This window comes from Loxodonta africana, chromosome 9, assembly GCF_030014295.1.
Source record: "Loxodonta africana isolate mLoxAfr1 chromosome 9, mLoxAfr1.hap2, whole genome shotgun sequence".
In the NCBI taxonomy this organism is placed as follows: Eukaryota; Metazoa; Chordata; class Mammalia; order Proboscidea; family Elephantidae; genus Loxodonta; species Loxodonta africana.
The window spans coordinates 20,171,602-20,189,119 of NC_087350.1; the positions used below are offsets into that span (position 1 = coordinate 20,171,602).

Below are 17,518 nucleotides of genomic sequence, written 5' to 3' on the forward strand. Positions count from 1 at the left end.
GGTGTATTCACACAATGGAATACTACACAATGATAAAGAACAACAACGAATCCAGGAAACATAATGTGGATGAATCTGGAAGGTGTTATGCTAAGTGTAAGTAGTCAGTTGCAAAAGGACAAATGTTCTATGAGACCACTATTATAAGAACTCAAGAAAAGGTTTATACACAGAAAAAAACATTCTTTGATGGTGATGAGGGTGGGGAGGAAGAGAGAGGGGTATTCATTAACTAGATAGTTGACTAGAATTATTTTAGGTGAAGGGAAGGACAACACAGAATACAGGGGAAGTCAGCACAACTGGTCTAAACCAAAAGCTGAGAAATATCCTGAGTACAACCACCTAGAGGGACAGAGTAGCAGGGATGGTGGTCTGGGGACCATGGTTTCAGGGGACATCTAGGTCAATTGGCCTAACAGTTTATTAAGAAAGTGGTCTCCATCCAACTTTGGTGAGTGGTGTCTGGGGTCTTAAGAGCTAGCAAGCAGCCATCTAAGATGCATCAATTGGTTTAAACCCACCTGGAGCAAGATGGCATTGGGTGTGTGTGGAGCAAAGGAGAATGAAGAACTCCAAAGACATAAGGAAAATATGATCCCAGGAGACAGAAAGGGCCACATAAACCGGAGACTCCATCAGCCTGAGACTGGAAGAACTAGATGGTGCCCAGCTACAACCAATGACTGCCCTGACAGGTAGCACAACAGAGAGTCCCTGATGGAGCGGGAAAAAAGTGGGGTGCAGAACTCAAACTCTAGTAAAAAGACCAGACTTGATGGTCTGACTGAGACTGGAAGAACCCCAGAAGACACAGACCCCAAACTCTCTGTTAGCCCAGAACTAAAACCATTCTGGAAGCCAACTCTTCAGACAAAGATTAGACTGGACTATAAAACATAAAATGATACTGGTGAAGAGTGTGCTTCTTGGCTCAAGTAGATACATGAGACTATGTGGGCAGCTCCTCTCCGGAGGTGAGATGAGAAGGCAGGGGGGTGGGGGGGGAGTGGTGGACAGGAGCTCGTTGTATAGACACAGGAAATACCAGGTGGAAAGGAGGAGTGTGCTGTCACATTGTAGAGAGAACAACTAGGGTTACTTAACAATGTTGTGTGTAAGTTTTTGTAGGAGAAACTGACTTGAATTGTAAACTTTCACTTAAAGCACACACACACACACACACAAAGCTGGTAAAAAAAAAATCACGTTACATGTAAAAGCACTGGTTGGAAGCCTATCTCCCATTATTTTATAGGGGAAAATTATAGTACAGTGCACACCAATCCCAAGTGCGTTACCAAATTTCTAAAGCATAACTATAACACATAAAGCTACCCATGATTATTAGGGAGTAGTTTTGTGGAGCTATGCTTTTTGTTGTTGTTGGGAATATACACAGCAAAACATACACCAATTCAACTATTTCTAAATGTACAATTCAGTGACATTGATTACATTCTTCAAGTTGTGCAACCATTCTCACCCTCCTTTTCTGAGTTGTTCCTCCCCTATTAACACAGACTCTCTACCCGGTAAGGTTCCTGTCTAATCTTTCCAGTTGCTGTTGTCACTTTAATCACGTATAGATAGTTCGTAAAAGAGCATAATGCTCAAGGCAGATGATTTTGGCGATGCAGTGCTTAAGAGCTATGGTTGCTAACCAAAAGGCCTGCAGTTCGAATCCACCAACCACTCCTTGGAAACCCCAAGAGGTAGTTCTACACTGTCCTATAGGGTTGCTATGAGTTGGAATCGACTCGATGGCAGCAGGTTTAAGCTAAATTAATATTTGGTTTTAAGAAGACTTCAGGGGATATTTTTGGTTTAAATTTTAAAGATTATCTCAGGGCAATAGTTTCAGGGGTTCATCCAGCCTCCTTGACTCCAGAGAGTCTGAAGTTCATGAGAATTTGAAATCCTGTTCTGAATTTTCCCCCTTTTGATCAGGATTCTTCTGTAAAATCTTTGATCCAAATGTTCGGCAATGGTAGCCGGCTGCCATCCAGTTCCCCTGGTCTCATGGAAAAGGAGGCAGTTGTTCATGGAGGCAATTAACCACACATTCCATATCCTCCTTCTATTACTGACAGTCCTTCTTCCTCTTTTGCTCCAGGTGAATAGACCAATTGTTGTGCCCTGGATGGCCGATTGCAAGCTTTTAAGACCCTAGGTACTACACAATCAACTAGGAGGTAGAACAGAAATACTGAACATATTATTAGGCCAGCTAACTGGAATGTCCCATGAAACCATGACCCTAAACCTCCAAACCAACGAACTGAATCCCATGAGGATTTTGGTTGTACATAGCAGCCTCAGCAGCTACTTTTTTTTGTCATTGTAAGTATATCTGTCACACAACTTTTGCTAATTCAACTTTTTATAGGTGTACAACTTATTGAGAGCAATTACAATAATCGGCTGTTAACCCTACCCTTACTTAGTCAATGCAATTTTTCTATCACCATTAACTTCCCCTTTTCCCCTCCCAACCCCTGTTAGCCACTAATAAACTTTGGTCTCTATACATTTGCCTTTTCTTGTCTTTTTATATAAGTGAGGTCATACAGTATTTGTCCTTTTGTGATTGACTTAATTCATTCAGCATGATGTACTCCAGCCCCATCCATATTGTAGCATGTATCAAAACATCGTTTCTCCCACTGGCTGAGTAGTATTCCACTGAATGTATGTACCACATTTTGTTTTCCCATTCATCTGTTGGTGGGCATTTAGGTTGTTTCTACCTTTTGGCTACTGTGAATAGTACTGCAGTGAACACTGTGTACAAGACTCTGTTTGCATCTCTGCTCTCAAGTCTTTGGGTATATAGCTAGGAGTGGAATTGCTGGGTCATGTGGTAGTTCTATTTTTAGTTTTTTGAGGAACTGCCACACTGTTTTTCACAACAGCTATACCATTTTGCATCCTAGTGGGAGTGAAATGGTATCTCATTGTAGTTTCGATTTGCATTTCTCTGGTGGCTAATGACACTGAACATTTTATCATATGTTTGGTGGCCATTTGAATGTCCTCTTTGGTGCAATATCTATTCAAGTCCTCTGCCCATTTTACAATTGCGTATTTGTCTTTTTGTTGTTAAGTTGTCGATGTTTTCTACATATTTTGGTTGTTAGATTTTTATCAGATATATGGTTTCCGATGATATTCACCCAGTCTGTAGCTTGTCCTTTCACTTTTTTTGTAAAGTCTTTTGATGAACAGAAGTTTTTAATTTTTATGAGATCCCATTGGGAGCCAAGTTTTTACCCTATCCTGTTGTCCTCAAATTCATCCTTTGCTCTGTGACTGGATTGGATGAGTGGACCAAGTATAGTTTGGAGAAGAAAAGGACATCGGTCAGAGTTTCTCCGACTAACACATGTTGAATAGGATGAAACTTTTCAGTACCCCTAAAAACATTTTTATTTTCTTTTTTACTTTATTGGCTTTTTAAAATTTCCACAGAAATATATACTCAAACGTAGACTCTGGGTGGTGTAAACAGTTAATATGCTCAGCTGCTAATTGAAAGGTTGGAGGTTGGAGTCCACCCAGAGGTGCCTTGGAAGAAAGGCCTCGTGATCTGCTTCCAAAAACTCAGTCATTGAAAACTCGATGGAGTACAGTTCTGTTCTGACATGCATGGGGTCGCTGTGAGTTGGAATCGGCTCCGTGACAACTGCATGTATTCAAATAGGTCAGACAATACAGTACAGAGGTGTATAAAGAAAATGTTAATTATCTCTTTCTTGTCTTCCTCCAGTATTTGTGGTAACCATTCCTTATACTCTTGTAAGCATACAGATACTTATAGAAAACAATTTTCCTCTATTTTTTTAACTAACTTTAATTTTTTCAAACAAAAATAGTATCCCATCATACATACACATCACTCTGATACCTGTTTTTACCAGCATACCTTGGATAGCCCACCAGGGATCTAAGTCTAGCTCAGTTTACGAAATAGAAACATATTGCATGATCTGAGTGAACCATAATTTATTCAGCTGTTCACCAATGAAGGCACATTCCATTTGCCTGTAATTTTGTCTTTACAGCACTGCTACAGTAAAATAAATACCCAGCAGCTGATACTTTTATTTCTGCCAGCTGGATTCACAGAAGTGCAGTTATTAAGGCAAGGGTTGTGTGTATTTGACATCTCATTAGGGGATGTCACTTGACTTTCCCGGAAGAATGAAGCCTTTCCCTGTCCCTCCTAGGAGCACAGCCATTGCCCCACGCCTGCTTCAGCGTGCGGTGCCGTCACACTTCGGAATGTTTGCTGATACAATGGTGAACGATGATCTCATCAGCGTGTTAGCTCACCTTACTTTACTACTACTGAGGTTGAAAATCTCCATGTATTTTTGGCCATTTGCTTTTCTCCTGTGATTTGCCCTTTTTTATTTCAAAACCAACCTGGTGCACTCATAGAGCATTGTTTACAAATGTATTGGCCCAGCCAGAATCCGCTATGCAAGTATGTTAAGATCAGACTGTTTTGGTGATCTCTTCATCTAAGGTTCATTATAAAGAGTTAAGTCTTTGATGCTTTAAAACAAGATAGATTTTATTGATAATGGACAATCCATCTATTAAACAGGGGCCCATAGATTTATTGGTTCATGGCCATAAATAGGATATGCTCTGAATCAGGCCCTAAAATAAAGACAGTTGTTAACATACACATTTTCCAAACTGTGTTTGACTAGAACAATTGTACTATGTATTTACTGACTTAAGTATAACACTTACGTAGCTCTTAATGTAACTTTGTAACTAAGCAGTATCCTTTAATTTGGATATTTGGTGAAACTGTCATCTCACATGCTAGGTTTGTTTTATCTTCGTTCATGTTTATTTGCTGCTTATTCTCAGCAGTTTTGTACCTTGTGCTGCAGAATGTCAGCTCAATTGCTATGACTTAATGGTGTTAACTGCACTGACTGCGTCATGGCTATTCCGAGGGGTTAGGAAATGGTCTCCGACTCTGGAGAGCTTTCACTGACGTGAAAAACTTTTCTAACGATGCACAGACTGGTGTTATATGGATCCTGGAGAAACACAAGGCGTGATGAAAGCGGTTCAAAAGGTGTCACTGCTATTTCAGAGAAGGTGGGAGCCACTCACAGCCAAGCTCCCCTTCCGCCCGCCAGAGCTTCTTCTCTCAGGGTTTGCTGGCTCCACGAGAGAGGCTACGACCACCCTCCCCAACTCCTAAGGGGTGCTGTACTTGCCCTTGAATGCTGGACAGAAGCCCCTTTCCCAGGGTCCATTAATGTGACTAAAACTGGCTGACAGCCTAGACTCTGAAAGACTTCTCTAAACACCAAAGGGAAGGAGCGGAAGGTTCAGGCATCGGGCTCGTAAAGTAAAGCCGTCTCCTCTCCCCACAGGGCCCAGAACCCATCTTACTCACCCCCTATCTTGAGACAGTCACCCTCTATCCTCCTGCCTGGGTGGGGTGGCTTTATGTCTAACCCGATGCCCGGCGACAATCATGGCACTACCACTTACTGGCTGTGAGTCCATGTCTTTCTCTCTCTGACCTCAGTTGCCTCATCTATAAAATAAGGATGATAACGGTACCTGTTACGAGGATTAAGGACCCCTGGTGACACACCGGGATTTCCAAGGGCACAGCCTTGGAAACCCTATGGGGCAGTTCTGCTCTCTGTACGGGGTTGCTGTGAGTCGGCGTCGACTCCATGGCAATGAGTTTGGTTTTTTATGAGGATTAAAATAACTTAACATCATTCCAGGCTTATACCAGTTGCCACTGAATCGATTCCAACTCCTGGCCGCCCCATGTATGTCAGAGTAGAACTGTGCTCCATAGCGTGTTCAGAGGCTGATTTTCTAGAAGTAGATCATTATGTCTCTCTTCTGAGACACATCTGGATAGACCTGAACCTCAAATCTTTTGGTTAGCAGCCCAGCGTGTTAACCACTTACACCACCCAGAGATTCCCTTCAGGCTCAATCAGTGGTAGCTACTGGTCCTTCAGCCTCTTTCTCTCCTTGCCACTTTCCCATTGTCTGTCAGCCATGCTGTCCTAAACACCGCCCTTCCATGGCCACATAAGCCCAACCCCTCAGCTGCCACCTGATGTCTGCTCCCTCAGACACTGTCCCTCCAAAGGCGTGCCTGTGCATTCTGGCTGCACTCCCACTTCCTCTCATTCCATGCACTCCCCTCCAACTTCCATCACCCATCACAACAGTGTTCCTGGGAGGTCACAAGGGGCCAGTGCATTGCTCAGTGTTCACACCCCTTCTTCTCACTCACTGCCAGTGTTGGTCACCACTGGGCCTGCCATCTCAAGTCATGTGGCTTTTTGTCTCTGGTGACATTGTCCTTTTCTTGTCTGGCAGCTCCTTTTCCACCCCCATCTGCAACTCCGTCTCTTCTACTTGAGGCCTAAGTGTGGACATTCCTCAGGACACAAACCTAGGCCCCCTTCTCTCCTCCCTCAGAGCTTTCTCCCTTGGAGTTCTCACCCATTCTCGTAACTGTATATGCCACTGACAGCCCCCAAATGTGGATCTCTAGCCTGGACCTCTTGCCAGCACTTCAAACTTGGATCTTCAGGGACCTATTTAATATCTCTATTTGGTTGTGGCTCAGACATTCTAAATTCACACACCCCAAACCGAGTGCTCAGTAAGCTCTTCATAAACCTGCTCCCTTCTTTCTGCCTCAGTAAATGGTATGCCAACCCACCTTGTTGCTTAAGAAACCTGGGGCAGCCTTGATTCCCACCTCTCCTTTCCCACCATTTACCAAATTCATTGCCACATTCTCTTGATATTCCTGCTGACATATGTTTTGGGCACTTTTCGTTCCTTCTCCTCGGCTGCCCCCAGTGCAGGTCAACACCATCACTTTGTGGACTTGTGTCCTGCCCACACCTGCCCTTGTCTCTGCACTCCTTTCTCCATACAGCATTCAGCATGATCTTTTGAGATCTAATCAGACCTTTAAAACCCTTCAGGCTAGAATAAACAGAATAAAGTCCTAAATCTTTGGCCCCTCGTGTCCCACAGCCTCATCAGCCCTAGCTCCCTGTGGGTCACACTGGCCTTCCCTCCTCTTCTGATCTTGCTCTTCCCTGTCTAAGGGCTTTCACAGCTGCTGTTCCCTCAGCTAGAATATTCTTCCCTCTACTCTTCACCAGCTACCTGCCGCTCAGCTTGGAAAGGCTGTCCCTAATGCCTGATTTAAATTAGGTCCCTCCTGTAACTCTCTTTTACCTCTACCTGCTCTTTTCCTTCAGAGCCTTTATCACATTTTTATTTATTTATCTGGAGTGCCTCCCACTGGGTTCCAAGCTGCTGAGGGACAAACTAAGCCTGTTTTGTTTGTACCTGTTTAGCCTGCCCTTGGTACAGTGATGGCCATATAGGAAATGCTCAGTAATCATGCTTCCAATGAGGGAATGAATGATTGAATGACCACCAGCTCCTTGCTATCAAGTATAACAGGGGAGCAAGACATGGAAAGTACAACCCAAAGCACTAATGCCACAAGACAGGACCTCCATAGTGTGACCCCCAAAGTGTGCCAGGTGGTGAGGGTGTAGGGGCACAGTGGCAGCTCTTCTTTGCCTGGTATGGAGAGTTGGGTTAAGGGTGGGAGTCCTGCAAGCCTTCTGTCATGGATTGAATTGTTTACTCCCAAAATATGTGTCAACTTGGCTAGGCCATGGTTCCCAGTATTGTGTGGTTGTCCTATATTTCGTAATTGTAATTTTCTTATGTGTTGTAAATCCTAATCTCTGCCTGTAGTTAAAGAGACAAGATTAGATTATGTTAAAGAGGATTCAGGAGGGATTCTAACACCCTTACTAAGGTCACCTCCCTGATCCAATCTAAAGGGAGTTTCCCTGGGGTGTGGTCTGCACCACCTTTTATCTTACAAGAGATAAAAGGAAAGGGAAGTGAGCAGAGAGTTGGGGGACCTTATACCACCAAGAAAGCAGCACCAGGAGCAGGGCGTGTCCTTTGGGGACCCGGGGTTCCTTCAAAGAGAAGCTTCTAGCCCAGGTGAAGATTGATGAGAAGGACCTTCTTCCAGAGTCTATAGAGAGAGAAAACCTTCCCCTGGAGGTGACACCCTGAATTTAGAGTTGTAGCCTACTAGACTGTGAGAGCATACATTTCTCTTTGTTAAAGCCATCCACTTGTGGTATTTCTGTTATAGCAGCACTAGATGACCAAGACAGCTTCCCAGAAGAGTTGAAGTTCAGGCTGGGATTAAAATCAGAAACGGGTTCGGAGGAGGCCACTCCCTGCCTCCCTTTCTCCCACCCCGTCTGCCTGCTCTTGCAACAGCCCCTCCACTCGTCAGCTTCTTCTCTGCTCCTGTCTTGCCCCCAGGTTAACCCAGGACAAGGTCTGGTGGAGTTATGCTGAGGGAGAAGAAAAAGAGAGAAACCACTAGAAATAATACCCCATGTCCCCCACCCTGACACCAGCTCCTGCAGTGAAATGGTTCAGGCTTGGGTCCCACAGCCACTGTGCAGGAGTGAATCCTACTTAAGGGAGACGTTATGGTGATAGGATGACCTTGTTTGAAATGGGAAGGCTTGCGTCCCAAGCTTCAGTTTTTCATATTCATCGTGGTGAACATCACTGGCAGACCTTGAAAGGCCCCTGCTGTCTGACGTGCCACAGGTGAGAAGGGCAGGAGGCCCCAGAAAAGCAAGGCCAAGAGGAGAAATACAAGCCCTACCAGGCGAGTAGGCCAGCTGGAGAGCGACGGAGGCCCCTGGGGGACAGCCCTGTTGCCACTCCAGAGCCAGCACCAGTGGCTCAGAGTTCCACAGATGTCCCCTCATATTTCCTCCCTAATTCATTGACACAGGAGGAACCTCCAAAAACATTTTCCTCTGGAAATACAGCTGTACTAAGTGGTTAGTGTCTACAGTATTATGCTTAAGGTCCACTATGGATTAACTAGGCCATAACCACCACATATAAAATTGTTACTGAAGAAATATGTTAACTTTCAAACAACAGATTTACAAATATAGTTATTGAACAGTTACTATGTACCAAGCACTGCACTAATCACTGTATGTGTGTTACTGTATTCAGTCCTTTTAGCAATGCTGTGAGGGAGATATGACCATTTTACAGATGGGAAAACAGGTTTAGATGTTAAGTAACTTTCTCAACTCATAAGTTAGTAGGTGGTGTTGCTGGGACTTAAACCCAGGTCTGATTCCTCACTTTAAACCATTATGATGCACTTTCAAACTGCAGCATTCCTTCAGTTAGGACTGCACTTACCCTGGTATAGCAAGGCCTTCTCTGTCTCATTTTTTATCACTCTCTTTTTCCTCCATCAGAAGGTGTCTGTCCTTCTTGAAAACTTTTTTTTTTTTTTTCCTTTCTCTGAACATTAATCTCTTCAGGTGAATTGGAATGGAAGCACATTTGCATTGTTTTGCAAATGGACACAGTACTTAAGTGCTTGGGTGCTAACCAAAAGGTCAGCAGTTCAAATCTACCAGCCGCTCGTTGGAAACACTATGGGGCAGTTCTACTCTGTCCTGTAGTGTCGCTGTGAGTCAACGACAATGGGTTTTATAACTATTAATCGCTGCTCGGACCCTAATAAAAAGAAGTTTCACACATTGGATTAGTGATTACATTTTGAACTTGTCTTAATCTTCTTTCAGTCACCCATTTCTATTAAAAATCTGTTCATTTTTTCCTGAAAGGAAGAAGATTTCTCTCCCCACATTGGCCGTGGTCTCCCTCTGGCTTCGCCATCTTCCCAGCCTGGAAAAGGCAACGCTGCATCTTTTTGAAAAGTTGCTCTCCAGCGAGAGACATTGCCTGCAGAGGATGGAGTGCTTTATAAAAGATTCGTTGCTGGTACGTGCTGTGCTTGGATGAGGAGAGAGAATGTGGGTACCATTCGCTTTAGTCAAAGAAGGAAAACGGGGGGAAATTAAAACAAAGCAATTAGAACCGTTTAAAATAGTCATATGTGTGGGCACGGAAACCCTAGTGGCGTAGTGGTTAAGTGCTACAGCTGCTAACCAAAGGGTCGGCAGTTCCAATCCGCCAGGCGTTCCTTGGAAACTCTATCCTATAGGGTCACTATGAGTCGGAATCGACTCGATGGCACTGGGTTTGGTTTTTTTTTTTTTGTTTAATATGGGCATACACATACTTGGAGCATGTGGAAAAAACGGAGATTCAAGTGTCCTTGATTCTGTGGCCCTTTATAATGTATCCTCACAAGAATTGACACTTAGACAACATAAACCTTTTAAAAATAATATTTCTCATTTCACCATAAAAAGTGGGTTTTTAAAAACTGAAGATCTTATGGACGAGAGGAAGAATCGATTAAGAAAGAAAAACACTGAAGAAATAACCTTTTAGCTCTTCACTAGAGGAAACTTAAATACTCAAAAGAAACAAAACAAACCCCCAGAGAAATGGTTAAAACAACAAAAACAACTCAGAATTCTCTGTTTGCTTTCAGTTGAAGGCTGTCAGCTTTGAAACCTCCCTGTGTGTAAATGGCTCGCGGGTCTCCCTTCGTACTGAGGACTGTGACGTAGGGACTCTGTAGGCCACAGGTTCCCCCATGGCAAGTCGGATGTCAGGAGGGCTGGGACCTCTCAGGGAGTCCTCCCAACCTGGCCAATCAGGATGTCTTCTGTCTGTGGGAGGCACCTCTGTGGCATTTGTGTGCATTTGTGTAAGGACAGGAGTAAAGACCCATGCACCCTGAAAAAGCCATTCAGAAAACTCAGGGTGCTGTCTTAGAAGCACCTCAGGGGCTTTGGCATGTCTTCTCGTTGGCCTTGGTAATCTTGGGCAGTATGGGCAGAGAGATTTTTCCTACTGTGCAGATGTAGACGCTCCTTCAGAGAAAGATGGTAAGAGTCAGATCTCATGTTGGTGGCAAGGAACCTGGGAAGGAGGGTGGCCACACCCGCTGGGGCTGAGGCTGGGCCGATGCAGCTCTGTGTGTGGAAGGCTGTGCACTGACTTGACTGGGTTTACACAGTCCCACCTCCCAGACACCTGCTGTTTGTTTAATTCAATTGGAACATATCGTTTTCTCTCACTTTCAAATTGCAAACAACATAAGGGACTCATAATTGAATGAGTTGCCTTCTTCCTGTGTTCTCTTTCTCTCTTTAGGCCCCATTCCTTCTCCACCAGCTCGTTGGTGTGACTGTTCATGGCACTGCTTACCTCTTCTCCGTTTCACGGGCTCCTCTCGGCCTTTCTGGTCTGTGGCTGCCCAGGTCAATCTGGGTAGTGTCGCAGTCCTCTAATAGCCGTGCTGCCTCACTGGTAAGTGAGGTAGCACAGACTGAACCCAGTGGATTTGAAAGTTTACAGTCTCTGATAAACCCAAAAACCAAACCCAGTGCCGTCGAGTCGATTCCGACTCATAGCGACCCTACAGGACAGAGTGGAACTGCCCCATAGAGTTTCCAAGGAGCGCCTGGAGGATTCAAACTGCCAACCTCTTGGTTAGCAGCTGTAGCACTTAACCGCTAAGCCACCAGGGTTTCCTCTGATAGAGAACAAAAAAGGAAGGTATGTGTATATTCAGACTGAGAGAACCCAAAGAGGATAATCACCACTTGACCTTTCCATTCCAAAGAGATGCATATTAAGTTGAGAAATAAGAATGCATCCTATTTAAAAATAATTACAATAAAATGTAAACGAGCAAAGGCTTTTAGGAGGCCCCTGGCAGCCCATTAAGTCTCCTCCATCTTGAAAAATCAAAAAACCCCACTGGCTTTCCTAAGTTGGCTTGATTTGGCAACCTTTCAGAGATCCTTGGGCTCTTCTCTGAGCCCCTCCGTGTCCTTCCTGCCTGTGGATCAACCTCAGGCTGGAGCAGCACTCTTTAAGAAGGGCATCGCTGGGCACGAGAGAAAGAGAGAGCAGACTCTCCCATTCAACACCACACTGTATGGTCTTCAGTCTCCAGTTCATAGTTTAAAATAATCTCCCCCAAGATGAGAGGGTGGAGGGGGTTAGAAGCTGGCGAGAAGGACACGAAAAGAGAGAGTGGAGGGAGAGAGCAGGCTGTCTCATTAGGGGGAGAGTAATTGGGAGTGTGTAGCAAGGCGTATATGGGTTTGTGTGTGAGAGACTGACTTGATTTGTAAACTTTCACTTAAAGCACAATAAAAATCATTTTAAAAAATAATAATAATCTCCCCCAGTCAAACGGTTTCTCAGCCAGTTGATTTACAAAAGCATCTGTCGGGATTGTGTGTGTGGAGATTGAAAGCTTCCACTGTGGTTAAAGCTGGAGGGTGTTATTTGGTTTAATTTATTGGGGCATTTTCAGGATATGACCTCTCTGTGCCTTTTGGTTCAGGGAGGTAATTACAATGCAGATGGTGGGCTGGCGTCCCTGGCAGAGCCAGGCAGGCCAGGCCAAGCCTGTGCCATGACTTGGTGATTAGGCAGGTAACCTGAAGAACAGCTTCCTAATTGCATCATCCGATGGATTTATCACAGTGCAATATCTCGGTGCAGTGACAGGACTGTCCAGAGCTATCAGAGAGATCGCTGGGCCTCAGATAGTGTGAGACGGCTGCGCTTTCCTACAGGAGAAACTCGATACCTATTACATTATATTTGGATTCTGAGAGTAATTAAAGTGTGATGGTCTAAGGAACTTGTACTTTATATGGAGCACTGTTAATTATGTTTCTATCCCTTGGGATTACCCAGAATTAGTACTGGAAATTCTATAGTTACCAAGATGTAACAAAAACAAAAGATAAAAGCATGGTGCAGGTTGCAGAAAGCGAAATGACCTCCCCTAATGTCCTTTGGCCTCTCAGGGGCCCAGAGGCCTGGTATTTTCCACTAAGACGCTGAATAACAGGGAGTTAATATAATACCACTGAATTTTAACTGTGTCTATATGCATTTGAATTCTAAATAAAAATACACTTTCAAACGCCTGTTGACTTTGGAAGTTCACCCTTTGGCTTCCATGGGCTGCTCCACCCCCAGGTTCAGTATTTGGTGACTCCTAAATAAGTCACAGGGAGCCTTGGTAGTGCAGTGGTTAAAGTGCTTGGCTGCAAACCAAAAGTTCAGCGGTTTGAACCCACCAGCCGCTCTGAGGGAGAAAGGTGTGGCAGTCTGCTTCCATGAAGATTACAGCTTTGGAAACCCTACGGGGCAGGTCTACTCTGCCTTACAGGGTTGGTATGAGTCAGAAGCAACTCTATGGCAATGGGTTTGGTTTGGTTTAAATAAGTTACAGTGTTCACTCCAGTTTGTCACTGATTGTGAAAGACCGAAACTTTTCGAAAGTAGATGGTCTTGTGTGTCCTTTGACAGCCCAGGCACTGGCAGACCGTAATCCATATCCCAGATCTGACTTAATACGGATGTCAGGGAAGCAGTGAAAGCCGTTTGCTAATTATGCAGCTTTCTTGGCATGGTTCAGTTTCCCAAGGCTGGCCCCGAATCAGAAGGATGGGATGTTTCCCAGTAACAATTCCTCTTGTGGAGCCCAGAAAGCGATTGTTTGGACTCTGCGTTTGAATGAGAAATGCAGGCCGGTGGCCGGTGGCACTGTGCTGGGCGGTACCCTGGTTCCCAGGCCCCTGCATTCACTCCTTCCTTAGCAGCCCCACATGCTGCCTGACAAGCAGGCTGGGTCCAGAAGAGCCGCCCCCACCCCTCCGCAGGCAGATTTGCTGATGGGAGAGCCTGGGAGAGCTGGGAGCAGAGGAGGAACCGAGCGGAAAGGGCACCAGGGAGGCAGGGCTGTTTTTGTTGAATCAGATTTCAAATCAGAGAATACTCCTCGCATTCTCTTCTAGCCCAGTGTCTTTCTGGTGTCATTAAAATTATTTCTTTGTCTAATAAAAACTTAAGAATAAAAGAAAATTACAGACCTATATCCCTCATGAACATAGATGCAAAAATCCTCAACAAAATTCTAGCCAATAGAATTCAACAACATATCAAAAAAATAATCCACCATGACCAAGTGGGATTTATACCAGGTATGCAAGGCTGGTTTAATATTAGAAAAACCATTAATGTAATCCACCATATAAATAAAACAAAAGACAAAAACCACATGATCTTATCAATTGATGCAGAAAAGGCATTTGACAAAGTCCAACACCCGTTTATGATAAAAACTCTCAGCAAAATAGGAATTGAAGGAAAATTCCTCAACACAATAAAGGGCATCTATACAAAGCCAACAGCCAACATCACTCTAAATGGAGAGAGCCTGAAAGCATTTCCCTTAAGAACGGGAGCCAGACAAGGATGCCCTTTATCACTGCTCTTATTCAACGTTGTGCTAGAGGTCCTAGCCAGAGCAATTAGGCTAGACAAAGAAATAAAGGGCATCCGGATTGGCAAGGAGGAAGTAAAATTATCTCTATTTGCAGATGACATGATCTTATACACAGAAAACCCTAAGGAATCCTCCAGAAGACTACTGAAACTAATGGAAGAGTTTGGCAGAGTCTCAGGTTATGAGATAAACATACAAAAATCACTTGGATTCCTCTACATCAACAAAAAGAACAACGAAGAGGAAATAACCAAATCAATACCATTCACAGTAGCCCCCAAGAAGATAAAATACTTAGGAATAAATCTTACCAAAGATGTAAAAGACCTATACAAAGAAAACTACAAAGTGCTACTACAAGAAACTAAAAAGGATCTACTTAAGTGGAAAAACATACCTTGCTTATGGATAGGAAGACTTAACATAGTAAAAATGTCTGTTCTACCAAAAGCCATCTATACATACAATGCACTTCCGATCCAAATTCCAATGTCATTTTTTAATGTGATGGAGAAACAAATCACCAACTTTATCTGGAAGGGAAAGAAGCCTCGGATAAGTAAAGCATTACTGAAAAAGAAGAAGTAAGTGGGAGGCCTCACTCTACCTGATTTCAGAACCTATTATACAGCCACAGTAGTCAAAACAGCCTGGTACTGGTACAACAACAGGCACATAGACCAATGGAACAGAATTGAGAACCCAGATTTAAATCCATCCACATATGAGCAGCTGATATTTGACAAAGGCCCAGTGGGGAAAAGATAGTCTTTTTAACAAATGGTGCTGGCATAACTGGATATCGATTTCCAAAAAAATGAAACAGGACCCATACCTCACACCATACACAAAAACTAACTCCAAGTGGATCAAAGACCTAAACATAAAGACTAAAATGATAAAGATCATGGAAGAAAAAATAGGGACAACCTTAGGAGCCCTAATACAGGGCATAAACAGAATACAAAACATTACCAAAAATGACGAAGAGAAACCAGATAACTGTAACTGAGAGCTCCTAAAAATCAAACACCTATGCTCATCTAAAGACTTCACCAAAAGAGTAAAAAGACCACCTACAGCCTGGGAAAGAATTTTCAGCTATGACATCTCAGACCAGCGCCTTATCTCTAAAATCTATATGATTCTGTCAAAACTCAACCACAAAAAGAAAACCCAATCAAGAAGTGGGCAAAGGATATGGACATGCAGTTCACTGAAGAAGATATTCAGGCAGCTAACAGATACATGAGAAAATGCTCTCGATCATTAGCCATTAGAGAAGTGCAAATTAAAACTACGATGAGATTCCATCTCACTCCAACAAGGCTGGCATTAATCTAAAAAACACAAAATAATAAATGTTGGAGAGGCTGCGGAGAGATTGGAACTCTTATACACTGCTGGTGGGAATGTAAAATGGTACAACCACTTTGGAAATCCATCTGGCATTATCTTAAACAGTTAGAAATAGAACTACCATACAACCCAGAAATCCCACTCCTCGGAATATACCCTAGAGAAATAAGAGCCTTCACACAAACAGATATATGCACACCCATGTTTATTGCAGCTCTGGTTACAATAGCAAAAAGCTGGAAGCAACCAAGGTGTCCATCAACGGATGAATGGGTAAATAAATTGTGGTATATTCACACAATGGAATACTACGCCTCGATAAAGAACAGTGACGAATCTGTGAAACATTTCATAACATGGAGGAACCTGGAAGGCATTATGCTGAGCGAAATGAGTCAGAGGCAAAAGGACAAATATTGTATAAGACCACTATTATAAGATCTTGAGACATAGTATAAACTGAGAAGAACACATACTTTTGTGGTTACGAGGGGGGAGGGAGGGAGGGAGGGAGAGGGTTTTTTACTGATTAGTTAGTAAGAACTACTTTAGGTGAAGGGAAGGACAATACTCAATACATGGAAGATCAGCTCAACTGGACTGGACCAAAAGCAAAGAAGTTTCTGGGATAAACTGAATGCTTCAAAGGTCAGCGGAGCAAGGGCGGGGGTTTGGGGACCATGGTTTAAGGGGACTTCTAAGTCAATTGGCAAAATAATTCTATTATCAAAACATTCTGCATCCCACTTTGAAATGTGGCATCTGGGGTCTTAAATGCTAACAAGTGGCCATCTAAGATGCATCAATTGGTCTCAACCCACCTGGATCAAAGGAGAGGGAAGAACAGCAAGGTCACACCATAACTATGAGCCCAAGACAGAAAGGGCCACATGAACTAGAGACTTACATCATCCTGAGACCAGAAGAACTAGTTGGTGCCTGGCCACAACCGATGACTGCCCTGACAGGGAGCACAACAGAGAACCCCTAAGGGAGCAGGAGATCAGTGGGATTCAGACCCCAAATTCTCACAAAAAGACCATACTTAATGGTCTGACTGAGACTAGAGGAATCCCGGCGGTCATGGTCCCCAAACCTTCTGTTGGCCCAGGACAGGAACCATTCCCGAAGACAACTCATCAGACATGGAAGGGACTGGACAGTGGGTAGGAGAGAGATGCTGATGAAGAGTGAGCTATTTGTATCAGGTGGACACTTGAGACTGTGTTGGCATCTCCTGTCTGGAGGGGTGATGGGAGGGTAGAGAGGGTTGGAAGCTGGCAAAATTGTCACGAAAGGAGAGACTGGAAGGGCTGACTCATTAGGGGGACAGAAAGTGAGAGTATGGAGTAAGGTATATATAAACTTATATGTGACAGACTGACTTGATTTGTAAATGTTCACTTGAAGCTCAATAAAAATTAAAAAAAAAAAAATATATAAAATATCCACACAGCTCAGTATCATCCTTGACATTTCTTGATAGGTGATAGAATGCAGTCTTTTTCTCATTCCCCAGATAACAATCTGAGCCACTCCAAAAAAAAAAAAAAAAAAACAAACCCTCAAAACTTGCTTTGCATTAAATTCCAGTACACAGTTCCCTCTTTAGTAAAATATTATACAGAAGAATTAACTCTACATCCTGGACGATGCCATCGGTTTTCTGTGCTTGAATAACTTTTCACTGATGCTCAGGGGTTTTCTTTTTCTGCTTTTTCATTAGCCTCCTTTTAAGCATCTTCTTTTTGAGCTTTTTAATGTGATGCATGCAACTTAACAAAATCTGAAGGAGCTCATTTAGCCTTGGTAGAA

The 17,518-nt window shown here is 43.6% G+C and overlaps 1 protein-coding gene across 1 annotated transcript in view; it reads left to right on the plus strand.

Annotated features, from left to right (window-relative positions):
• The window catches only part of FANCC (FA complementation group C), a 305,107-nt gene that overhangs the window by 246,449 nt on the left and 41,140 nt on the right, over positions 1–17,518 (plus strand). Inside the window, exon 8 of the mRNA XM_003407365.4 lies at positions 9,738–9,894. Within this exon, the coding sequence (XP_003407413.1) occupies positions 9,738–9,894 (157 nt within the window). The remainder of the gene's footprint in view (positions 1–9,737; positions 9,895–17,518) is intronic.